The sequence below is a fragment of the Notolepis coatsorum genome (genome assembly GCF_963971535.1).
Source record: "Notolepis coatsorum genome assembly, chromosome: 5".
NCBI lineage: Eukaryota > Metazoa > Chordata > Actinopteri > Aulopiformes > Paralepididae > Notolepis > Notolepis coatsorum.
In genome coordinates this window covers 53405783-53432538 of record NC_140169.1, presented here as the reverse complement: position 1 = coordinate 53432538, position 26756 = coordinate 53405783, and the positions used below count along the sequence as shown (strand labels likewise).

The 26756-nt window shown below is 46.3% G+C and overlaps 1 protein-coding gene across 1 annotated transcript in view; it reads right to left on the bottom strand.

Moving 5' to 3' along the window:
* cdc42bpb (CDC42 binding protein kinase beta (DMPK-like)) overlaps positions 1-26756 on the bottom strand; it is a 294374-nt gene that overhangs the window by 96438 nt on the left and 171180 nt on the right. The window contains 5 exon segments of the mRNA XM_084314992.1: positions 3752-3994; positions 7509-7642; positions 22286-22399; positions 25958-26091; positions 26093-26235. Of these exon segments, the coding sequence (XP_084171118.1) occupies positions 3752-3994; positions 7509-7642; positions 22286-22399; positions 25958-26091; positions 26093-26235 (768 nt within the window).

The window sequence follows — 26756 nt, the reverse complement described above, 5'->3', positions numbered from 1 at the left end:
ATGCTAAGGTGGCGGTATCGCCCACCCTTTGAAACCTTACATCTCACCTTATATAAAAAAACGCTCCGGGGGCTAAATTTAGACGGAGCCAAGTAGATCGCTTCATCCGACCACATCTAAACGCATCTAGCACACTCGATCCATACGTTGTGCCAAATTATGTCCGGGACCAGATGGACACCAATACTGGACATCGCAAGCAGACAATTGGAATATTCTTTTATATTCTACTATTGGGCAGCCAATCTCAGAATCATACAGCAATGGCTACAGTCAGACAAACCTCTGGTGTGCCCTATGTGGGTTGACATCGAAGCCTCATCTGTCAAACCTGCTTCACTAACCGGTCTTATACATGCCCCCATTAGTTCTCCATTGGCCCCCTACTTCAAAAATATAATCGTTAAAACTACATTCAGAATTTGGAATCAATTCAGACGCCACTTTGGGTTTAAAACTCTATCCCACTTGGCCCCGATAGCAGCTAACCCTTTATTTCACCCCGCATTGATGGATGGAGCATTCTCCTTATGGGCCTCACTCGGTATTAAAACACTAGGTGACCTATATATAGATAATGTTTTTGCCTCCTTTCAGCAATTATCAGAGAAATATTCAATCCATAGCCGACATTTCTTTCGGTATCTACAGATTCGTAGCTATGTCTGTAGCATTAACCCTATATTTCCCAACCTTCCAGAGGTAACACCCATCGACTCCTTTTTAACCCCGATGTCTTCCATCAAGGGCATGATATCGACTATGTACAATCTCATTCTCTCCTTATGTCCAACCACAATACACAATATTAAAAGTAAATGGGAGGAGGATTTAGAGGAGGAGATCTCGGATGACATTTGGGTTGACATTCTACGTCTTGTTCATTCTTCTTCTATTTGTGCAAGACACGGGCTGATACAATGCAAAATTGTTCATCGAGTACACCTGACGAAAGTCAGATTAGCCAAAATGTATGAAGATATCGATCCTATATGTGATAGATGTCATTCGGCCCCAGCCACATATACTCACATGTTTTGGACATGCCCCTCCTTGCACAGGTATTGGACAAATATTTTTGAAACCATCTCGGGAAGTATTGAGACAAATCTTGAACCAAATGTATTGACAGCGCTTTTTGGATACTCCCCACCTATGTTATCACTTTCAAAGCACAAAGCACACGTAGTGGCATTTACCACTCTACTGGCCAGGCGGCTGATTCTGTTTAAATGGAAGTCCGCTGCTCCCCCCACTCACCTTCACTGGATTAGAGACATACTATACTTTATCAAACTTGAAAAGATAAGATGCACTCTGAGAGGTTCTTCATCTATGTTCAAGAAAACGTGGGGTTCATTCCTTGTACTTGTGGATGATGTACAGTTCCATACTATTCCAGAATAACAATTTGTATGCTGCTTGTTGGTATTCATCTGTGTGAACGTTAATTCAACGTGAGTTATTTGATATACCGGATATACATTGGAGAAGCATATTTGGGTACCTAAACATGTGCTATATATTTGATATACTATGTATATACGTTTGAGACGACTGTCGGGCGACCAAGTCAGTGTTTGTTTGTATTATTATTTACTTTTGAACTCTGTTTTATTTTTTCTTGTTTTTTATTTTTTTATTTTATTTTCTTCTGTTTAATGTTGTTATCTGTTCTATGTGGACAATGACAATACAACAATGTATATATACAGACATATACTTATAATGTCTATGTCCTCAAAAAAGTATAATAAACAAAAAAGTGAAAAAAAAAAAAAGGAATATTCTTTTTGGAATACCCCCGATCAAAGGTAAGGACTATCTGACGTCGATTCCAGCTTGATCATACAATGTTTTCATACAGATCCAGCTGATCAGCGTGTGTTGTGTTCATAACGAATGCCGTTACTGGTAATCAAAGCATCAGAAACTACCCCCCCCCCCCCCCCCCCCCCTTTCATGCATTCATGATGAAACATAATACCTATTATATACATTTGATTTGGAAATAGTAGCGTGTCCAGTAGGGGTGTAAAGGTACATGTATCCTGTACCGAACCGTTTCAGTGGTTACCGTACCGTACCGAACGGCTGTGTACCGAACTAATACAACGGTATGTTAACCTCTAACAACCGCCCACCGGGGGCTGTTTTTTCACAATCTAATATAATTATTATTATTATTAAAAAAAAATTACAAGTTGATTATTAATTTCTTTTTTTTTTATCCACTTTTTCTCCTTATTTTTCTATTTTTCTCCCGTCCCAATTTTCGTATTGCCAATTCTCCCCTCCCGTGTCTTGAACGTTGCTAGACTATGCCTCCCACTGGTCGGCTGTAGTGAGGATAGAAGCCTTGCATCACGTGTCCCCTCCGGTATACGAGGAGGCAGCCTGTCGCATCTTTTCACCAGACAGCGCGGACTCTCATTGGCGAGGTGTAACGTGTGGGAGGCTCACGCTGCCCCCGATACTTCCCGTCTCTGCTGTGCAGGCGTCACCCAACCGACCTGTAGGAGTCACTGTCCACAACGTCCAATCCCCACCCATCGACTTTCCACCCGCTACCTCTGTCAATTGAGATAGTATGACGACTGGCCCAAGCCGCAGGCAATGCTGACACCGGGATTCGAGACCGGAGTCTCTGCATTGGTGACGAGCGCAATCTCCGCTACGCCACCCAGCCGCCGGTGATTATTAATTTCAATATAGAATATTCGTTGACAGCCCTACAAGTACAATTAGTTACTGCACACTACTGGAAAGCCAAACTTTCCCCCACGGTACCAAAAACCCGTACCGAACCTTGACTTCAAAACCGAGGTACGTACCGTACCGTACCGTGGTTTTGGTGTACCGTTACACCCCTAGTGTCCAGGGATGAAACGCCAATGCTTTTAGTAGAATTCACATAGCGCCCCCTATAACTCAGCTTTCCAGGAATTAGCCCGGATCACTCCTAAACTATACTTATATTCACCACAGGAAAACACGCGAAACGCATACATGAAAAAATTAACTATTTTTTGCATCTTGGACAGAAAATAGTTACTGTCAAATGACCATAGTATTGTATCCATAGCTATAATATAGAATATAGATATAGCTCTACAAACAGGGTGACGCTCAGTGAAAATATGTAATGGGGAAACCTGGCCTGGCTAGAATAGGATGGGGAAAGGGTTAAGAGGTTAAACAAAATAAATAAATAAAAAGAAGATCAAGTCTGTGGCATCTTAGATGGGGCTATAAAAATTCAAATAAAACGTGTCCCTTTAACCCTTTAATCGCCAAGGACGACCTTAGACGTCATTGCTCGCCATGCTTAATCTGCCAATGACGTCGTACAGCGTCTTTGAGATCAATATTTCAAAAATCTGTCATGGCAATCGGTATCAAACTACATTTGATGATCTAATATATGTATTTAGGGCTATAACTCACGTTCTGCAGAATGCTGCAGAAAACGATAACATATTTATACTTTAGACCGTATTTTAGTATGAATATGTGAATGAAAAAGTAGAACGTTGCTACATCCTAAACGATAGATACTTGATGTTGAATGGGCCATAGTAATGTCAATTTAGCAATACAATTTAAAAAGTTATAGGCCTGCAAAGAAGGTGAACATCTCCATAGACAAATAGAGCTGGCAGAGGACGGTATAAGGATGGATATAAGCTTGGCAGAGAAAGGGTTAATTGGAACAGTAGTCCCGTGCGGGGGGCCCCGCCCTCCCTCCTACCTCCTTGCGGGCCTTCTCCGTCTTGCGGATCTCCTGCCGCATGCTGTCCAGCTTCTGCACGGCGGCGTCCATCTCCTCCTCCTTGTCGCGGAGCTGGCGGGACAGCCGCTGCTTGGTGGAGCGCAGCTCGGCCAGCCGCTCCGACAGCTCGGAGAACTCCTGCAGCGCCAGCTTCCTCTGGGAGTGGGCCTCCTTCAGCTCCTTGGTCTGGGACTTCAGACGCTCCAGGGAGTCCACCAGTTGCTGCAGAGAGGGAGGGGAGGGAGGGAGGGGGGAGAGAGGGGGGGAGGAAGAGAGAGGGGGAGGGAGGCAGGGGGGAGGGAGAGAGAGGAAAGGGGGAGGGAGAGGAAGGGGGGAGAGAGAGGGAGGGAGTAGGGGGGAGAGAGAGAGGGAGGAGGGAGAGGGGGGGGGAGAGAGGGAGGGAGGAACGGGGGAGGGAGAGAGGAAGGGGGGATGGAGGGAGGGAGGGAGAGGGGGGGGAGAGAGGGAGGGAGGGAGGGGGGAGAGAGGGGGGGAGGAAGAGAGAGGGGGAGGGAGGCAGGGGGGAGGGAGAGAGGGGGAGGGAGAGAGAGGAAAGGGGGAGGGAGAGGAAGGGGGGAGAGAGAGGGAGGGAGTAGGGGGGAGAGAGAGAGGGAGGAGGGAGAGGGGGGAGAGAGGGAGGGAGGAACGGGGAAGGGAGAGAGGAAGGGGGGATGGAGGGAGGGAGGGAGAGGGGGGGGAGAGGGAGGGAGGAACGGGGGAGGGAGAGAGGAAGGGGGGATGGAGGGAGGGAGGGAGAGGGGGGGGAGAGGGAGGGAGGAACGGGGGAGGGAGAGAGGAAGGGGGGATGGAGGGAGGGAGGGAGAGAGGGAGGAAGAGAGGGAGAGGAAGGGAGAGAGGAAGGGGGGAGGGAGAGAGGGAAGAAGGGGGGAGGGAGGGAGGGAGAGAGGGGGAGGGAGAGAGGGAGAGAGAGGAAGGGGGAGGGAGAGAGGGAGAGAGAGAGGAAGGGGGGAGGGAGTGGGAGAGAGGGGGAGGGAGATAGTGGGATAAAGGGGAGAGTAAGATGAGAGGGAGGGGGAGGAAGAGAGAGGGAGGGGGAGGAAGAGAGAGGGAGGGGGAGGAAGAGAGATGTGGAAGACGGACGTGAGGAGGTGATGAAGGTGAGGAGGATGGAAAGAGAGATGAGGGGAGATAGAGAGGAGAGAGACCGGCAGCAGTCAGAGAGAGGGAGAAAGAGAGAGAGGGAGAAAGAGAGGACAGTACACCCAAGAGATCAAGACAGAATGAGGCAGAGAGAAAAGATAAGGAGTGTCGAGTGAAAAAAAAAGAGATTGTGAAATGAGGACAATGTGTGTGTGTGAGAGAGAGAGAGATATGGGGTGAGAGAGGGAGAGAGAGAAAGAGAGAGGGAGGAAAGGTAATCAGTCTAGGCTGCCAATTACTCAACAAAACACAAATAAATAAATAAATAAATAAATAAAGAGTTATACCATAGGGTAGTACTAAGCAGTTGGGTGCTAAATGCCTTGCTCAAAGGCACCACAACAGTTGTTGAAGGAAGAGTGATGCTTGTGCATTTCCCATGGCCAAATGTTCCCAGCTGGTTCAGGGATTCTAACCAGCAACCTTTCCGTCAAAAGCCCACGTAGCATACATTTACATTATTAAGACACACCAGGCGCCCAAGTTTCAGCGCGGTTTGATGAACATTGTTAGTCAGCTGTAAGAGTCGTGCCCTTCCTGCTGACTTGTCGTACGGAACTTGTAAGTCGCTTTGGATAAAAAGCGTTCAGCTAAACGACTAAATGTACTATATATATACGTGACAAATAAAACGACACTTGAACCACATTCAATATATTGGTCTTTTGTGAGTAGGAACGTGAAAAAAAGTAGGCTGTGTCCCACAAAAAGGTCCCTGCTGCTCACTCACACTTCAACAGGAGAACTCACGGAGGAGCCATCTGCTGCAACGGAAAACTAAAAAAGCCAGCCGTTTTTCCAGGCTATATAGGCTGTGTCCGTTTTTTAATTGAGAGCATAGACCCCAAAAATAGAGCGAGTGATTAGTCTGGTGTATTTCCATGGTTTTGGAATGAGAGATGGAGGGATGGGGTGAGAACATGAGATCATGTCTCACATTCAATGTGAAAGTTGTCACCCCTGGTGATATTGTGATGCGTGAACATTATATGTATGTCTTGTCTCTTGTCTCCCGCCCCCCCCCTCGCTCTCTCCCTCCCTCCTCTCTCTTCCTCCCTCCCTCTCAATCCCTCCCTCTCTCACCCTCCCAAGCTGCTGACTGTGTCATTGGGGGAAGGATATCAGTTTGAACCATAGAGCTTAATTTCACTGTAATGATGGTATTGTATAAAGCTAGGTTGATACCAATAACGTCATGCTAGCTTACCTGGAAAGGGGCTAAATAGGGGTCCAAAGTTAAACGGATATTTTGAAGGCAAGAAAACACTGCAATATTTTGCATCCAATTCCTAGTACAGGGTTCCCACAGACATTGCAAAATTAAATCCAAGGACGTTCAAGCACTATTTTTTATTTAAAAAAGGCATTTAAAAAGATACAATTCGGGCGCCCCAGTGGCGAACCACACAACCGCGCTGAGTCGCGGCACGGCCGACCCGGGTTCGATTCCCGGACCCGTCGTTATTTGCCGAATGTCTTCCCCCCACTCTGTCTCCCGTTCCTCCTCTCTCTCTCTCTCTCTCTCTCTACTGGACTGCCCAGTAGCAAAAAGCGATAAACACTAAAAAATAAATCTTTAAAAAGATATTAATTAATTGGATGTGCACTGTTAATTAATGCTTGTATATCTAATCTTGTGTTGTCATGTTTGTTTATGTGTTTGTTTAAAAAATAATACAAAAAAATACAAAAAAAAAAGATACAATTAACTTTTAAATGGAGTGTTTAATAGAAAAAAAATCGGATCCAATATTTATGGCTTAATAAAACCACTTTCCGACAATTAGTTACACTTTAAATTAAAAAGAAATTATTTCTTGATTCAGAACAATTTGATCATGGATGAACAAAACTTTCAATGCGAATGCTTGACTTGAATTTCAAGGACTTTTTAAGCACCTTGTTAACACAATTTTTTGTTTTCAAGGAATTCCAGAGCTAGACTTATTTCTTTAAAAAAATTAAGCACTTTAAGCACGTCCAAGGACCCTGTGTGAACCCTGCTAGTATAATTATGTTTTTTTTGTGATATTTTGTGTCTCGTTTGTTATTATTAAATTGTTGTATTTTATATAAAAAAGTATTAAAAACATTATGTCGGTATCGGCCATTGAAAAACCCATATCGGTCGAAACCCACTATGGCTATGAGGCAGAAAATGCGTCACCATGAAACACACACTAGTCGGTCTCTGTCCACAACGTTAGTCTCCCATTTACACCAATGACATCATGCAGAGAGCAACAGCAGCTCCCTTGTCTCTTGCTCCGTGACTTGTCTACGTTCAACACAGCGACACTTAACCCTTTCACTGCCACACTACAGATGGTTAACCCTTTACTATCACACTACCGAAGGTTAACCGTCAGTAGTGTGATAGTAAAGGGTTAACCTTCTTTTTTTGTATCTACTTTTTCTCCTCCTTTTTTCTGTTATTTTTTCTCCCCATCCCAATTTTACCTCTCATGCCAATTCTCCCTCCCCTGTCCACGTGTGTGTGTGTGTGTGTGTGTGTGTGTGTGTGTGTGTGTGTGTGTGTGTGTGTGTGTGCGCATGTGCGTGTGCATGCCCTCACCTTGTGGATCTCCTCCTTCTCCTGACGCAGAGCCTTGACCTGCTTGTCCAGGGCCTTGAGTTTGGAGGCGGAGCTCTCGTAGTCCTGACGCAAGGTGACCGCCTCCTCCAGCTGGTGCTCCAGCCTATCAGAATCTGGGACAGAGGAAGGGGGGCGGGTTCACTGCTAGCGTCACACTGAGTCTCTACTAACCTGCTAGCATCACACTGAGTCTCTACTAACCTGCTAGCATCACACTGAGTCTCTACTAACCTGCTAGCATCACACTGAGTCTCTACTAACCTGCTAGCGTCACACTGAGTCTCTACTAACCTGCTAGCATCACACTGAGTCTCTACTAACCTGCTAGCATCACACTGAGTCTCTACTAACCTGCTAGCTTCACACTGAGTCTCTCTACTAACCTGCTAGCATCACACTGAGTCTCTACTAACCTGCTAGCATCACACTGAGTCTCTACTAACCTGCTAGCTTCACACTGAGTCTCTACTAACCTGCTAGCGTCACACTGAGTCTCTACTGACCTGCTAGCTTCATACTGAGTCTCTACTAACCTGCTAGCTTCACACTGAGTCTCTACTAACCTGCTAGCTTCACACTGAGTCTCTACTAACCTGCTAGCGTCACACTGAGTCTCTACTGACCTGCTAGCTTCATACTGAGTCTCTACTAACCTGCTAGCTTCACACTGAGTCTCTACTGACCTGCTAGCTTCATACTGAGTCTCTACTAACCTGCTAGCTTCATACTGAGTCTCTACTGACCTGCTAGCTTCACACTGAGTCTCTCTACTAACCTGCTAGCATCACACTGAGTCTCTACTAACCTGCTAGCATCACACTGAGTCTCTACTGACCTGCTAGCTTCATACTGAGTCTCTACTAACCTGCTAGCGTCACACTGAGTCTCTACTGACCTGCTAGCTTCATACCGAGTCTCTACTAACCTGCTAGCTTCACACTGAGTCTCTACTGACCTGCTAGCGTCACACTGAGTCTCTACTAACCTGCTAGCTTCACACTGAGTCTCTACTAACCTGCTAGCGTCACACTGAGTCTCTACTAACCTGCTAGCTTCACACTGAGTCTCTACTAACCTGCTAGCGTCACACTGAGTCTCTACTGACCTGCTAGCTTCATACTGAGTCTCTACTAACCTGCTAGCTTCACACTGAGTCTCTACTGACCTGCTAGCTTCATACTGAGTCTCTACTAACCTGCTAGCTTCATACTGAGTCTCTACTGACCTGCTAGCTTCACACTGAGTCTCTCTACTAACCTGCTAGCATCACACTGAGTCTCTACTAACCTGCTAGCATCACACTGAGTCTCTACTAACCTGCTAGCTTCACACTGAGTCTCTACTAACCTGCTAGCGTCACACTGAGTCTCTACTGACCTGCTAGCTTCATACTGAGTCTCTACTAACCTGCTAGCGTCACACTGAGTCTCTACTGACCTGCTAGCTTCATACCGAGTCTCTACTAACCTGCTAGCTTCACACTGAGTCTCTACTGACCTGCTAGCGTCACACTGAGTCTCTACTAACCTGCTAGCTTCACACTGAGTCTCTACTAACCTGCTAGCGTCACACTGAGTCTCTACTAACCTGCTAGCTTCACACTGAGTCTCTACTAACCTGCTAGCTTCACACTGAGTCTCTACTAACCTGCTAGCGTCACACTGAGTCTCTACTAACCTGCTAGCTTCACACTAAGTCTCTACTAACCTGCTAGCTTCATACTGAGTCTCTACTGACCTGCTAGCTTCATACTGAGTCTCTACTAACCTGCTAGCTTCACACTGAGTCTCTACTAACCTGCTAGCGTCACACTGAGTATCTACTAACCTGCTAGCTTCACACTGAGTCTCTACTAACCTGCTAGCGTCACACTGAGTCTCTACTAACCTGCTAGCTTCACACTGAGTCTCTACTAACCTGCTAGCTTCATACTGAGTCTCTACTAACCTGCTAGCGTCACACTGAGTCTCTACTAACCTGCTAGCATCACACTGAGTCTCTCTACTAACCTGCTAGCATCACACTGAGTCTCTACTAACCTGCTAGCATCACACTGAGTCTCTACTAACCTGCTAGCGTCACACTGAGTCTCTACTAACCTGCTAGCATCACACTGAGTCTCTACTAGGCCTGCCGCAATAAGCAATAAATTGATTAATCGACGCAATAATTATAATGAATGCAATGATTTTGACGGGCGCGATTAATTGCCATTTGCGCGTTTGTTTTAATGAGGCGGAACCAGTACCCCTTGTCAGTCACTCTCCGTGTGGGGGGCCGCTGGCCTTACTACAGAGTACAGCACGGGAGCTCCGTGGGGCACTAGCAACGCCACATAGCTTAACTACATTTCTCAATAGTGTTGCTCCTTTTAACCAAGTAGTGTTCTTTGTAGTGTAGCTATTTTTAGACCCGAGTAGTTACTCGCTACTGCCCGGAGAAACTGGACTGCTAAATAAAGATTAAAGATCTAGCGTTGATGCTAACAACATTAGCTAAATAGCTAACAAACGAAATACAACGTATAGCATAGCTAGCTACAACACAGAATAACGTTAATACAATTACATGCATCATTGTTTACAATGAACGGGTGGGGCTAATCAAAGGACTGGACACGGGGACAAGTTAGACATGAATTAATTTATTATAACAGGTAGTTTCGAGTCGTGCCTACGCACCACAGGGCTACTATTCTATTATATACGGCTTTGGCGCTTCCTCCTCATCGTTGATTGCCTGTAGTAGCTGCATCTAACGTTAGTAGCTAACGTTAAAACTAACCTAAAGTTAGTTGTTCACCAACAATCTCAACATTTGTTTTATCATTAGCTCAAAAACACAGAACCGGACGAGACAAGTTGTCCGCTCAATACGTTCTGCTAGGATAATAACAACAATACTTCCGCTCCGGACCGGTGGGTGGGTTTCAAAATAAAAGTCTAAAACACCGGAAAAGATGTTTATTTTGTACAGCGTTTTCCTCCACGAGTACTCGAGTACATCATGTGATCAATCGATCTGGATTATTTTTGCCCATCCCTAGTTTATCCTGTGCTGAAGTCTCCATTCCAATAGAGATAGTATATATTTTGGTGTTTATTTGATTATTGTTTCACTGCCTTTTTATTTATTACGTTTCCACAGTTTTTTCCTCATACTTTATTAACATTTTGTACATGGTACCGCAAGGTACATTAATAATAAATGTACATGTTAAAAGGATGATACAAAAAGCCAGACAGAGGGCTTGTTTCCAGTTTCAGTTTGTTTTATAATAAACAATCAAACTGAGCATTATTTTATTTAAAATATCTTCCAATGTTAAATAAAGGTTTATTGCACTTTTAAACGGTTTCCTTGCATTATTATGCTATTATTATATTAGTAAAAAATTAATAAAAAGGTTAATTGAAAACTTTTGGGAAATACATTTCTCAAAAAAAAAATCTCAAAACCGCAATAATATCGCTTATCGCAATATTTTCTGGGACAATTAATCGCCCAGCAAAATGTGTTATCGTGACAGGCCTAGTCTCTACTAACCTGCTAGCGTCACACTGAGTCTCTACTAACCTGCTAGCATCACACTGAGTCTCTCTACTAACCTGCTAGCTTCACACTGAGTCTCTACTAACCTGCTAGCTTCACACTGAGTCTCTACTAACCTGCTAGCTTCATACTGAGTCTCTACTAACCTGCTAGCATCACACTGAGTCTCTACTAACCTGCTAGCTTCACACTGAGTCTCTACTAACCTGCTAGCATCACACTGAGTCTCTACTAACCTGCTAGCATCACACTGAGTCTCTACTAAACTGCTAGCATCACACTGAGTCTCTACTAACCTGCTAGCATCACACTGAGTCTCTACTAACCTGCTAGCATCACACTGAGTCTCTACTAACCTGCTAGCTTCACACTGAGTCTCTACTAAACTGCTAGCATCACACTGAGAGTCTCTACTAACCTGCTAGCGTCACACTGAGTCTCTACTAACCTGCTAGCTTCACACTGAGTCTCTACTAACCTGCTAGCTTCACACTGAGTCTCTACTAACCTGCTAGCTTCACACTGAGTCTCTACTAACCTGCTAGCTTCACACTGAGTCTCTACTAACCTGCTAGCTTCATACTGAGTCTCTACTAACCTGCTAGCGTCACACTGAGTCTCTACTAACCTGCTAGCTTCACACTGAGTCTCTACTAACCTGCTAGCATCACACTGAGTCTCTACTAACCTGCTAGCGTCACACTGAGTCTCTACTAACCTGCTAGCTTCACACTGAGTCTCTACTGACCTGCTAGCTTCATACTGAGTCTCTACTAACCTGCTAGCTTCACACTGAGTCTCTACTAACCTGCTAGCTTCACACTGAGTCTCTACTGACCTGCTAGCTTCATACTGAGTCTCTACTGACCTGCTAGCTTCATACTGAGTCTCTACTAACCTGCTAGCTTCACACTGAGTCTCTACTAAGCTGCTAGCATCACACTGAGTCTCTACTAACCTGCTAGCATCATACTGAGTCTCTACTAACCTGCTAGCTTCACACTGAGTCTCTACTGACCTGCTAGCTTCACACTGAGTCTCTACTAACCTGCTAGCTTCACACTGAGTCTCTACTAACCTGCTAGCATCACACTGAGTCTCTACTGACCTGCTAGCTTCACACTGAGAGTCTCTACTAACCTGCTAGCTTCACACTGAGTCTCTACTAACCTGCTAGCATGACACTGAGTCTCTACTAACCTGCTAGCATCACACTGAGTCTCTACTAACCTGCTAGCTTCATACTGAGTCTCTACTAACCTGCTAGCGTCACACTGAGTCTCTACTAACCTGCTAGCTTCATACTGAGTCTCTACTGACCTGCTAGCTTCACACTGAGTCTCTACTAACCTGCTAGCTTCACACTGAGTCTCTACTAACCTGCTAGCATCACACTGAGTCTCTACTAACCTGCTAGCTTCACACTGAGTCTCTACTAACCTGCTAGCTTCACACTGAGTCTCTACTAACCTGCTAGCTTCACACTGAGTCTCTACTAACCTGCTAGCTTCACACTGAGTCTCTACTAACCTGCTAGCTTCACACTGAGTCTCTACTAACCTGCTAGCGTCACACTGAGTCTCTACTAACCTGCTAGCATCACACTGAGTCTCTACTAACCTGCTAGCTTCATACTGAGTCTCTACTAACCTGCTAGCGTCACACTGAGTCTCTACTAACCTGCTAGCATCACACTGAGTCTCTACTAACCTGCTAGCATCACACTGAGTCTCTACTAACCTGCTAGCTTCACACTGAGTCTCTCTACTAACCTGCTAGCATCACACTGAGTCTCTACTAACCTGCTAGCATCACACTGAGTCTCTACTAACCTGCTAGCTTCACACTGAGTCTCTACTAACCTGCTAGCGTCACACTGAGTCTCTACTGACCTGCTAGCTTCATACTGAGTCTCTACTAACCTGCTAGCGTCACACTGAGTCTCTACTGACCTACTAGCTTCATACTGAGTCTCTACTAACCTGCTAGCTTCACACTGAGTCTCTACTGACCTGCTAGCTTCATACTGAGTCTCTACTAACCTGCTAGCATCACACTGAGTCTGTACTAACCTGCTAGCATCACACTGAGTCTCTACTGACCTGCTAGCTTCACACTGAGTCTCTACTAACCTGCTAGCATCACACTGAGTCTCTACTAACCTGCTAGCTTCATACCGAGTCTCTACTGACCTGCTAGCTTCACACTGAGTCTCTCTACTAACCTGCTAGCATCACACTGAGTCTCTACTAACCTGCTAGCATCACACTGAGTCTCTACTAACCTGCTAGCGTCACACTGAGTCTCTACTAACCTGCTAGCTTCACACTGAGTCTCTACTAACCTGCTAGCGTCACACTGAGTCTCTCTACTAACCTGCTAGCATCACACTGAGTCTCTACTAACCTGCTAGCGTCACACTGAGTCTCTACTAACATGCTAGCTTCACACTGAGTCTCTACTAACCTGCTAGCATCACACTGAGTCTCTACTAACCTGCTAGCTTCATACTGAGTCTCTACTGACCTGCTAGCTTCACACTGAGTCTCTCTACTAACCTGCTAGCATCACACTGAGTCTCTACTAACCTGCTAGCATCACACTGAGTCTCTACTAACCTGCTAGCATCACACTGAGTCTCTCTACTAACCTGCTAGCATCACACTGAGTCTCTACTAACCTGCTAGCATCACACTGAGTCTCTACTAACCTGCTAGCGTCACACTGAGTCTCTACTAACCTGCTAGCATCACACTGAGTCTCTACTAACCTGCTAGCGTCACACTGAGTCTCTACTAACCTGCTAGCATCACACTGAGTCTCTCTACTAACCTGCTAGCATCACACTGAGTCTCTACTAACCTGCTAGCTTCACACTGAGTCTCTACTAACCTGCTAGCTTCATACTGAGTCTCTACTAACCTGCTAACGTCACACTGAGTCTCTACTAACCTGCTAGCATCACACTGAGTCTCTACTAACCTGCTAGCATCACACTGAGTCTCTACTAACCTGCTAGCATCACACTGAGTCTCTCTACTAACCTGCTAGCATCACACTGAGTCTCTACTAACCTGCTAGCATCACACTGAGTCTCTACTAACCTGCTAGCATCACACTGAGTCTCTACTAACCTGCTAGCTTCATACTGAGTCTCTACTAACCTGCTAGCGTCACACTGAGTCTCTACTGACCTGATAGCTTCACACTGAGTCTCTACTAACCTGCTAGCTTCACACTGAGTCTCTACTAACCTGCTAGCATCACACTGAGTCTCTCTACTAACCTGCTAGCTTCATACTGAGTCTCTACTAACCTGCTAGCATCACACTGAGTCTCTACTAACCTGCTAGCTTCACACTGAGTCTCTACTAACCTGCTAGCTTCATACTGAGTCTCTACTAACCTGCTAGCATCACACTGAGTCTCTCTACTAACCTGCTAGCATCACACTGAGTCTCTACTAACCTGCTAGCGTCACACTGAGTCTCTACTAACCTGCTAGCTTCACACTGAGTCTCTACTAACCTGCTAGCATCACACTGAGTCTCTACTAACCTGCTAGCTTCATACTGAGTCTCTACTAACCTGCTAGCATCACACTGAGTCTCTACTAACCTGCTAGCTTCACACTGAGTCTCTACTAACCTGCTAGCGTCACACTGAGTCTCTACTAACCTGCTAGCGTCACACTGAGTCTCTACTAACCTGCTAGCGTCACACTGAGTCTCTACTAACCTGCTAGCTTCACACTGAGTCTCTACTGACCTGCTAGCGTCACACTGAGTCTCTCTACTAACCTGCTAGCTTCATACTGAGTCTCTACTAACCTGCTAGCTTCACACTGAGTCTCTACTAACCTGCTAGCATCACACTGAGTCTCTACTAACCTGCTAGCATCACACTGAGTCTCTACTAACCTGCTAGCTTCACACTGAGAGTCTCTACTAACCTGCTAGCATCACACTGAGTCTCTACTAACCTGCTAGCTTCACACTGAGTCTCTACTAACCTGCTAGCATCACACTGAGTCTCTACTAACCTGCTAGCATCACACTGAGTCTCTACTAAACTGCTAGCATCACACTGAGTCTCTACTAACCTGCTAGCATCACACTGAGTCTCTACTAACCTGCTAGCATCACACTGAGTCTCTACTAACCTGCTAGCATCACACTGAGTCTCTACTAAACTGCTAGCATCACACTGAGAGTCTCTACTAACCTGCTAGCGTCACACTGAGTCTCTACTAACCTGCTAGCTTCACACTGAGTCTCTACTAACCTGCTAGCTTCACACTGAGTCTCTACTAACCTGCTAGCTTCACACTGAGTCTCTACTAACCTGCTAGCTTCACACTGAGTCTCTACTAACCTGCTAGCTTCATACTGAGTCTCTACTAACCTGCTAGCGTCACACTGAGTCTCTACTAACCTGCTAGCTTCACACTGAGTCTCTACTAACCTGCTAGCATCACACGGAGTCTCTACTAACCTGCTAGCGTCACACTGAGTCTCTACTAACCTGCTAGCTTCACACTGAGTCTCTACTGACCTGCTAGCTTCACACTGAGTCTCTACTGACCTGCTAGCTTCATACTGAGTCTCTACTAACCTGCTAGCTTCACACTGAGTCTCTACTGACCTGCTAGCTTCATACTGAGTCTCTACTGACCTGCTAGCTTCATACTGAGTCTCTACTAACCTGCTAGCTTCACACTGAGTCTCTACTAAGCTGCTAGCATCACACTGAGTCTCTACTAACCTGCTAGCATCATACTGAGTCTCTACTAACCTGCTAGCTTCATACTGAGTCTCTACTGACCTGCTAGCTTCACACTGAGTCTCTACTAACCTGCTAGCTTCACACTGAGTCTCTACTAACCTGCTAGCATCACACTGAGTCTCTACTAACCTGCTAGCTTCACACTGAGTCTCTACTAACCTGCTAGCTTCACACTGAGTCTCTACTAACCTGCTAGCTTCACACTGAGTCTCTACTAACCTGCTAGCTTCACACTGAGTCTCTACTAACCTGCTAGCTTCACACTGAGTCTCTACTAACCTGCTAGCGTCACACTGAGTCTCTACTAACCTGCTAGCATCACACTGAGTCTCTACTAACCTGCTAGCTTCATACTGAGTCTCTACTGACCTGCTAGCTTCACACTGAGTCTCTCTACTAACCTGCTAGCATCACACTGAGTCTCTACTAACCTGCTAGCATCACACTGAGTCTCTACTAACCTGCTAGCGTCACACTGAGTCTCTACTAACCTGCTAGCTTCACACTGAGTCTCTACTAACCTGCTAGCGTCACACTGAGTCTCTCTACTAACCTGCTAGCATCACACTGAGTCTCTACTAACCTGCTAGCGTCACACTGAGTCTCTACTAACATGCTAGCTTCACACTGAGTCTCTACTAACCTGCTAGCATCACACTGAGTCTCTACTAACCTGCTAGCTTCATACTGAGTCTCTACTGACCTGCTAGCTTCACACTGAGTCTCTCTACTAACCTGCTAGCATCACACTGAGTCTCTACTAACCTGCTAGCATCACACTGAGTCTCTACTAACCTGCTAGCTTCACACTGAGTCTCTACTAACCTGCTAGCTTCACACTGAGTCTCTACTAACCTGCTAGCATCACACTGAGTCTCTACTAACCTGCTAGCATCACACTGAGTCTCTACTAACCTGCTAGCTTCATACTGAGTCTCTACTGACCTGCTAGCTTCATACTGAGTCTCTACTAACCTGCTAGCTTCACACTGAGTCTCTACTAACCTGCTAGCGTCACACTGAGTCTCTACTAACCTGCTAGCTTCACACTGAGTCTCTACTAACCTGCTAGCGTCACACTGAGTCTCTACTAACCTGCTAGCTTCACACTGAGTCTCTACTAACCTGCTAGCTTCATACTGAGTCTCTACTAACCTGCTAGCGTCACACTGAGTCTCTACTAACCTGCTAGCATCACACTGAGTCTCTCTACTAACCTGCTAGCATCACACTGAGTCTCTACTAACCTGCTAGCATCACACTGAGTCTCTACTAACCTGCTAGCGTCACACTGAGTCTCTACTAACCTGCTAGCATCACACTGAGTCTCTACTAACCTGCTAGCGTCACACTGAGTCTCTACTAACCTGCTAGCATCACACTGAGTCTCTCTACTAACCTGCTAGCATCACACTGAGTCTCTACTAACCTGCTAGCTTCACACTGAGTCTCTACTAACCTGCTAGCTTCATACTGAGTCTCTACTAACCTGCTAACGTCACACTGAGTCTCTACTAACCTGCTAGCATCACACTGAGTCTCTACTAACCTGCTAGCATCACACTGAGTCTCTACTAACCTGCTAGCATCACACTAGAGTCTCTCTACTAACCTGCTAGCATCACACTGAGTCTCTACTAACCTGCTAGCATCACACTGAGTCTCTACTAACCTGCTAGCATCACACTGAGTCTCTACTAACCTGCTAGCTTCATACTGAGTCTCTACTAACCTGCTAGCGTCACACTGAGTCTCTACTGACCTGATAGCTTCACACTGAGTCTCTACTAACCTGCTAGCTTCACACTGAGTCTCTACTAACCTGCTAGCATCACACTGAGTCTCTCTACTAACCTGCTAGCTTCATACTGAGTCTCTACTAACCTGCTAGCATCACACTGAGTGTCTACTAACCTGCTAGCTTCACACTGAGTCTCTACTAACCTGCTAGCTTCATACTGAGTCTCTACTAACCTGCTAGCATCACACTGAGTCTCTCTACTAACCTGCTAGCATCACACTGAGTCTCTACTAACCTGCTAGCGTCACACTGAGTCTCTACTAACCTGCTAGCTTCACACTGAGTCTCTACTAACCTGCTAGCGTCACACTGAGTCTCTACTAACCTGCTAGCGTCACACTGAGTCTCTACTAACCTGCTAGCGTCACACTGAGTCTCTACTAACCTGCTAGCTTCACACTGAGTCTCTACTGACCTGCTAGCGTCACACTGAGTCTCTCTACTAACCTGCTAGCTTCATACTGAGTCTCTACTAACCTGCTAGCTTCACACTGAGTCTCTACTAACCTGCTAGCATCACACTGAGTCTCTACTAACCTGCTAGCATCACACTGAGTCTCTACTAACCTGCTAGCTTCACACTGAGAGTCTCTACTAACCTGCTAGCATCACACTGAGTCTCTACTAACCTGCTAGCTTCACACTGAGTCTCTACTAACCTGCTAGCATCACACTGAGTCTCTACTAACCTGCTAGCATCACACTGAGTCTCTACTAACCTGCTAGCTTCACACTGAGTCTCTACTAACCTGCTAGCATCACACTGAGTCTCTACTAACCTGCTAGCTTCACACTGAGTCTCTCTACTAACCTGCTAGCATCACACTGAGTCTCTACTAACCTGCTAGCATCACACTGAGTCTCTACTAACCTGCTAGCTTCACACTGAGTCTCTACTAACCTGCTAGCTTCACACTGAGTCTCTACTAACCTGCTAGCATCACACTGAGTCTCTACTAACCTGCTAGCATCACACTGAGTCTCTACTAACCTGCTAGCTTCATACTGAGTCTCTACTGACCTGCTAGCTTCATACTGAGTCTCTACTAACCTGCTAGCTTCACACTGAGTCTCTACTAACCTGCTAGCGTCACACTGAGTCTCTACTAACCTGCTAGCTTCACACTGAGTCTCTACTAACCTGCTAGCGTCACACTGAGTCTCTACTAACCTGCTAGCTTCACACTGAGTCTCTACTAACCTGCTAGCTTCATACTGAGTCTCTACTAACCTGCTAGCGTCACACTGAGTCTCTACTAACCTGCTAGCATCACACTGAGTCTCTCTACTAACCTGCTAGCATCACACTGAGTCTCTACTAACCTGCTAGCATCACACTGAGTCTCTACTAACCTGCTAGCGTCACACTGAGTCTCTACTAACCTGCTAGCATCACACTGAGTCTCTACTAACCTGCTAGCGTCACACTGAGTCTCTACTAACCTGCTAGCATCACACTGAGTCTCTCTACTAACCTGCTAGCATCACACTGAGTCTCTACTAACCTGCTAGCTTCACACTGAGTCTCTACTAACCTGCTAGCTTCATACTGAGTCTCTACTAACCTGCTAACGTCACACTGAGTCTCTACTAACCTGCTAGCATCACACTGAGTCTCTACTAACCTGCTAGCATCACACTGAGTCTCTACTAACCTGCTAGCATCACACTAGAGTCTCTCTACTAACCTGCTAGCATCACACTGAGTCTCTACTAACCTGCTAGCATCACACTGAGTCTCTACTAACCTGCTAGCATCACACTGAGTCTCTACTAACCTGCTAGCTTCATACTGAGTCTCTACTAACCTGCTAGCGTCACACTGAGTCTCTACTGACCTGATAGCTTCACACTGAGTCTCTACTAACCTGCTAGCTTCACACTGAGTCTCTACTAACCTGCTAGCATCACACTGAGTCTCTCTACTAACCTGCTAGCTTCATACTGAGTCTCTACTAACCTGCTAGCATCACACTGAGTGTCTACTAACCTGCTAGCTTCACACTGAGTCTCTACTAACCTGCTAGCTTCATACTGAGTCTCTACTAACCTGCTAGCATCACACTGAGTCTCTCTACTAACCTGCTAGCATCACACTGAGTCTCTACTAACCTGCTAGCGTCACACTGAGTCTCTACTAACCTGCTAGCTTCACACTGAGTCTCTACTAACCTGCTAGCGTCACACTGAGTCTCTACTAACCTGCTAGCGTCACACTGAGTCTCTACTAACCTGCTAGCGTCACACTGAGTCTCTACTAACCTGCTAGCTTCACACTGAGTCTCTACTGACCTGCTAGCGTCACACTGAGTCTCTCTACTAACCTGCTAGCTTCATACTGAGTCTCTACTAACCTGCTAGCTTCACACTGAGTCTCTACTAACCTGCTAGCATCACACTGAGTCTCTACTAACCTGCTAGCATCACACTGAGTCTCTACTAACCTGCTAGCTTCACACTGAGAGTCTCTACTAACCTGCTAGCATCACACTGAGTCTCTACTAACCTGCTAGCTTCACACTGAGTCTCTACTAACCTGCTAGCATCACACTGAGTCTCTACTAACCTGCTAGCATCACACTGAGTCTCTACTAAACTGCTAGCATCACACTGAGTCTCTACTAACCTGCTAGCATCACACTGAGTCTCTACTAACCTGCTAGCATCACACTGAGTCTCTACTAACCTGCTAGCATCACACTGAGTCTCTACTAAACTGCTAGCATCACACTGAGAGTCTCTACTAACCTGCTAGCGTCACACTGAGTCTCTACTAACCTGCTAGCTTCACACTGAGTCTCTACTAACCTGCTAGCTTCACACTGAGTCTCTACTAACCTGCTAGCTTCACACTGAGTCTCTACTAACCTGCTAGCTTCACACTGAGTCTCTACTAACCTGCTAGCTTCATACTGAGTCTCTACTAACCTGCTAGCGTCACACTGAGTCTCTACTAACCTGCTAGCTTCACACTGAGTCTCTACTAACCTGCTAGCATCACACTGAGTCTCTACTAACCTGCTAGCGTCACACTGAGTCTCTACTAACCTGCTAGCTTCACACTGAGTCTCTACTGACCTGCTAGCTTCACACTGAGTCTCTACTGACCTGCTAGCTTCATACTGAGTCTCTACTAACCTGCTAGCTTCACACTGAGTCTCTACTGACCTGCTAGCTTCATACTGAGTCTCTACTGACCTGCTAGCTTCATACTGAGTCTCTACTAACCTGCTAGCTTCACACTGAGTCTCTACTAACCTGCTAGCATCACACTGAGTCTCTACTAACCTGCTAGCATCATACTGAGTCTCTACTAACCTGCTAGCTTCACACTGAGTCTCTACTGACCTGCTAGCTTCACACTGAGTCTCTACTAACCTGCTAGCTTCACACTGAGTCTCTACTAACCTGCTAGCATCACACTGAGTCTCTACTGACCTGCTAGCTTCACACTGAGAGTCTCTACTAACCTGCTAGCTTCACACTGAGTCTCTACTAACCTGCTAGCATCACACTGAGTCTCTACTAACCTGCTAGCATCACACTGAGTCTCTACTAACCTGCTAGCTTCATACTGAGTCTCTACTAACCTGCTAGCGTCACACTGAGTCTCTACTAACCTGCTAGCTTCATACTGAGTCTCTACTGACCTGCTAGCTTCACACTGAGTCTCTACTAACCTGCTAGCTTCACACTGAGTCTCTACTAACCTGCTAGCATCACACTGAGTCTCTACTAACCTGCTAGCTTCACACTGAGTCTCTACTAACCTGCTAGCTTCACACTGAGTCTCTACTAACCTGCTAGCTTCACACTGAGTCTCTACTAACCTGCTAGCTTCACACTGAGTCTCTACTAACCTGCTAGCTTCACACTGAGTCTCTACTAACCTGCTAGCGTCACACTGAGTCTCTACTGACCTGCTAGCATCACACTGAGTCTCTACTAACCTGCTAGCTTCATACTGAGTCTCTACTGACCTGCTAGCTTCACACTGAGTCTCTACTAACCTGCTAGCATCACACTGAGTCTCTACTAACCTGCTAGCATCACACTGAGAGTCTCTACTAACATGCTAGCTTCACACTGAGTCTCTACTAACCTGCTAGCTTCACACTGAGTCTCTACTAACCTGCTAGCTTCACACTGAGTCTCTACTAACCTGCTAGCTTCACACTGAGTCTCTACTAACCTGCTAGCTTCACACTGAGTCTCTACTAACCTGCTAGCGTCACACTGAGTCTCTACTGACCTGCTAGCTTCATACTGAGTCTCTACTAACCTGCTAGCTTCACACTGAGTCTCTACTGACCTGCTAGCGTCACACTGAGTCTCTACTAACCTGCTAGCTTCACACTGAGTCTCTACTAACCTGCTAGCATCACACTGAGTCTCTACTAACCTGCTAGCTTCACACTGAGTCTCTACTAACCTGCTAGCATCACACTGAGTCTCTACTAACCTGCTAGCATCACACTGAGTCTCTACTGACCTGCTAGCTTCACACTGAGAGTCTCTACTAACCTGCTAGCTTCACACTGAGTCTCTACTAACCTGCTAGCATCACACTGAGAGTCTCTACTAACCTGCTAGCGTCACACTGAGTCTCTCTACTAACCTGCTAGCTTCTTCTTGAGCCTCTCGATCTCCTCGTTGAGCTTCTTCATCTCCTTGTCTCGGCCCAGTGTGCCGCCGGCCCCCCGACCCGGAGCATGGAGCGCCTGGGTGGACTCTAGAGGGTCACACAAACGCACACACACACACGGGTCAAAGGTCAGAAAAGCTTCTTCCTATAAGCTCATCTGCATTACCAAATGCCAGGGAATTACAGAAGGGAGCATGAGGCCAGGCGACGTATCTGTGTGGTTAAGTTAGTGTCAGGGGTCAGCTGTAGAGTATCTGTGGTTAAGTTAGTGTCAGGGGTCAGCTGTAGAGTATCTGTGTGGTTAAGTTAGTGTCAGGGGTCAGCTGTAGAGTATCTGTGTGGTTAAGTTAGTGTCAGGGGTCAGCTGTAGAGTATCTGTGTGGTTAAGTTAGTGTCAGGGGTCAGCTGTAGAGTATCTGTGTGGTTAAGTTAGTGCCAGGGGTCAGCTGTAGAGTATCTGTGGTTAAGTTAGTGTCAGGGGTCAGCTGTAGAGTATCTGTGTGGTTAAGTTAGTGTCAGGGGTCAGCTGTAGAGTATCTGTGTGGTTAAGTTAGTGTCAGGGGTCAGCTGTAGAGTATCTGTGTGGTTAAGTTAGTGTCAGGGGTCAGCTGTAGAGTATCTGTGTGGTTAAGTTAGTGTCAGGGGTCAGCTGTAGAGTATCTGTGTGGTTAAGTTAGTGTCAGGGGTCAGCTGTAGAGTATCTGTGGTTAAGTTAGTGTCAGGGGTCAGCTGTAGAGTATCTGTGTGGTTAAGTTAGTGTCAGGGGTCAGCTGTAGAGTATCTGTGTGGTTAAGTTAGTGTCAGGGGTCAGCTGTAGAGTATCTGTGTGGTTAAGTTAGTGTCAGGGGTCAGCTGTAGAGTATCTGCGTGGTTAAGTTGGTGTCAGGGGTCAGCTGTAGAGTATCTGTGTGGTTAAGTTAGTGTCAGGGGTCAGCTGTAGAGTATCTGTGTGGTTAAGTTAGTGTCAGGGGTCAGCTGTAGAGTATCTGTGTGGTTAAGTTAGTGTCAGGGGTCAGCTGTAGAGTATCTGTGTGGTTAAGTTAGTGTCAGGGGTCAGCTGTAGAGTATCTGTGTGGTTAAGTTAGTGTCAGGGGTCAGCTGTAGAGTATCTGTGTGGTTAAGTTAGTGTCAGGGGTCAGCTGTAGAGTATCTGTGTGGTTAAGTTAGTATCAGGGGTCAGCTGTAGAGTATCTGTGTGGTTAAGTTGGTGTCAGGGGTCAGCTGTAGAGTATCTGTGTGGTTAAGTTAGTGTCAGGGGTCAGCTGTAGAGTATCTGTGTGGTTAAGTTGGTGTCAGGGGTCAGCTGTAGAGTATCTGTGTGGTTAAGTTAGTGTCAGGGGTCAGCTGTAGAGTATCTGTGGTTAAGTTAGTGTCAGGGGTCAGCTGTAGAGTATCTGTGTGGTTAAGTTAGTGTCAGGGGTCAGCTGTAGAGTATCTGTGGTTAAGTTAGTGTCAGGGGTCAGCTGTAGAGTATCTGTGTGGTTAAGTTAGTGTCAGGGGTCAGCTGTAGAGTATCTGTGTGGTTAAGTTGGTGTCAGGGGTCAGCTGTAGAGTATCTGTGTGGTTAAGTTAGTGTCAGGGGTCAGCTGTAGAGTATCTGTGTGGTTAAGTTAGTGTCAGGGGTCAGCTGTAGAGTATCTGTGGTTAAGTTAGTGTCAGGGGTCAGCTGTAGAGTATCTGTGGTTAAGTTAGTGTCAGGGGTCAGCTGTAGAGTATCTGTGTGGTTAAGTTAGTGTCAGGGGTCAGCTGTAGAGTATCTGTGTGGTTAAGTTAGTGTCAGGGGTCAGCTGTAGAGTATCTGTGTGGTTAAGTTAGTGTCAGGGGTCAGCTGTAGAGTATCTGTGTGGTTAAGTTAGTGTCAGGGGTCAGCTGTAGAGTATCTGTGTGGTTAAGTTAGTGTCAGGGGTCAGCTGTAGAGTATCTGTGTGGTTAAGTTGGTGTCAGGGGTCAGCTGTAGAGTATCTGTGTGGTTAAGTTAGTGTCAGGGGTCAGCTGTAGAGTATCTGTGGTTAAGTTAGTGTCAGGGGTCAGCTGTAGAGTATCTGTGTGGTTAAGTTGGTGTCAGGGGTCAGCTGTAGAGTATCTGTGGTTAAGTTAGTGTCAGGGGTCAGCTGTAGAGTATCTGTGTGGTTAAGTTAGTGTCAGGGGTCAGCTGTAGAGTATCTGTGTGGTTAAGTTAGTGTCAGGGGTCAGCTGTAGAGTATCTGTGGTTAAGTTAGTGTCAGGGGTCAGCTGTAGAGTATCTGTGTGGTTAAGTTAGTGTCAGGGGTCAGCTGTAGAGTATCTGTGTGGTTAAGTTAGTGCCAGGGGTCAGCTGTAGAGTATCTGTGTGGTTAAGTTAGTGCCAGGGGTCAGCTGTAGAGTATCTGTGTGGTTAAGTTGGTGTCAGGGGTCAGCTGTAGAGTATCTGTGGTTAAGTTAGTGTCAGGGGTCAGCTGTAGAGTATCTGTGTGGTTAAGTTAGTGTCAGGGGTCAGCTGTAGAGTATCTGTGTGGTTAAGTTAGTGCCAGGGGTCAGCTGTAGAGTATCTGTGTGGTTAAGTTGGTGTCAGGGGTCAGCTGTAGAGTATCTGTGGTTAAGTTAGTGTCAGGGGTCAGCTGTAGAGTATCTGTGTGGTTAAGTTAGTGTCAGGGGTCAGCTGTAGAGTATCTGTGTGGTTAAGTTAGTGTCAGGGGTCAGCTGTAGAGTATCTGTGTGGTTAAGTTAGTGTCAGGGGTCAGCTGTAGAGTATCTGTGTGGTTAAGTTAGTGTCAGGGGTCAGCTGTAGAGTATCTGTGTGTTAAGTTGGTGTCAGGGGTCAGCTGTAGAGTATCTGTGTGGTTAAGTTGGTGTCAGGGGTCAGCTGTTCAAACACAGGATGATGTGTAGTTGACTTCTGAGTGGCATGTTGTTCAAACACAGGACGATGTTCTCTTTTGAACGTGATTCATTCCGTACTACTGTTAGATTACACGTTGCACATGTTATGACTTTGAACGTCTGCCATTCCCACCGCAAAAGGCACACATACAAGCAGGGATGGGATAGAATATTAGAAAATTCTAATAGTCATTCAGTTATTATTAAGATCGATTTCATTTTTTCACAATCGATTATTCGTTTGTGAAAAAAATGAATTTATAGTGTGTCAATGTGTATATATTAGGGCTGTCCCCGACTAAGGATTTGGATGGTCGACTAGGATTGGCTAAAATTTGCCGTTAGTCGAAAAAAGTATAATATTTTTTTTATTTTTTTTTTATCATTCCATTTGGGCTGTGGGGGGTGAAGCTTAATGTCTGAAGGAGTCGACTGAAGGCTTCTTGTCCTCTGCAAAAGCATGCAATTGGTCCACTGATGGATACATCTTGATATTTGTCTAGTCTAGTGTGTTCATTAGACGGGTGAAATCCTCTTTCCAGTGCCTCTGTGCCTGTTTTCTTAGGCAGTTAGCCTCTGGTATGCGCACCATTAGCGTTAGCCTAGGCTCTTTTCTTTTGGAAAGAGTGATAAAAAATTATATTTTTTTTTTTTTTTTTTTTTTTTTATTATATTGGACTAAGAGGTTGGCCAGTCGACTACGGCTCCTTTCGACCGATTAGTCGACTAATCGATTAATAGGGGTCAGCCCTAGTATATATTGTGTGCAAAATGCCGTGTGTTCACCTTGCAGCTTGCGATTCAGCTCCTGCTTCTCCTGCTCCAATCGGCGGATCCTCCTCTCAAAGGCCTCCACCTCCTCTCCTCCCCCTCCTCCTCCTCCTCCTCCCCCTCCCCCCCCCTCCGACCCGCTCGCCCCCCTCCCCCTCAGAGCCGGCGTCGGACAGGGCGGCCCACCTGACGGAGCCGCGGTCCGAGAAGCAGCTGTCGGTGGTGTAGGTGAAGCCCACAAAGGGGAGGTGCTGACCGGTGAAGCCAGTGTGAGACATGGGAGGAGCTATGTCCTGAGAGAGAGGGGGGGGGGGGGGGGAGATGGGGGGGGGGGGGGGGGGGGGGAGGGAGAGGGGGGAGGGGGGGGGAAAGAGGGGGGGGAGGGGAGAGAGAGGAGAGAGATGGAGAGAGAGAGAGATGGAGAGAGAGTGAGAGATGGAGAGAGATGGAGGCAGAGGGAGAGTGGGATAGAGAGAGAGAGAGAGAGAGAACCAGAGAGGCAGATAAGATCAGATATTCCTTTATTGATTCCCTTGGGATGATCAGGAATGTGAAGTGAAGTCGTGTGGTGATGCTAGGTATCAGTGACAGTGTTACTGGTATCAGATCTGGGCTGATCAGGCTAAACCTGGAACATGTCCCCAAAACTAACCTCCGATAACAAGAGCAGAGTGTCATATACCTGGAGCCTCCACTAGGGGCAGAGTGTCATATACCTGGAGCCTCCACTAGGGGCAGAGTGTCATATACCTGGAGCCTCCACTAGGGGCAGAGTGTCATATACCTGGAGCCTCCACTAGGGGCAGAGTGTCAT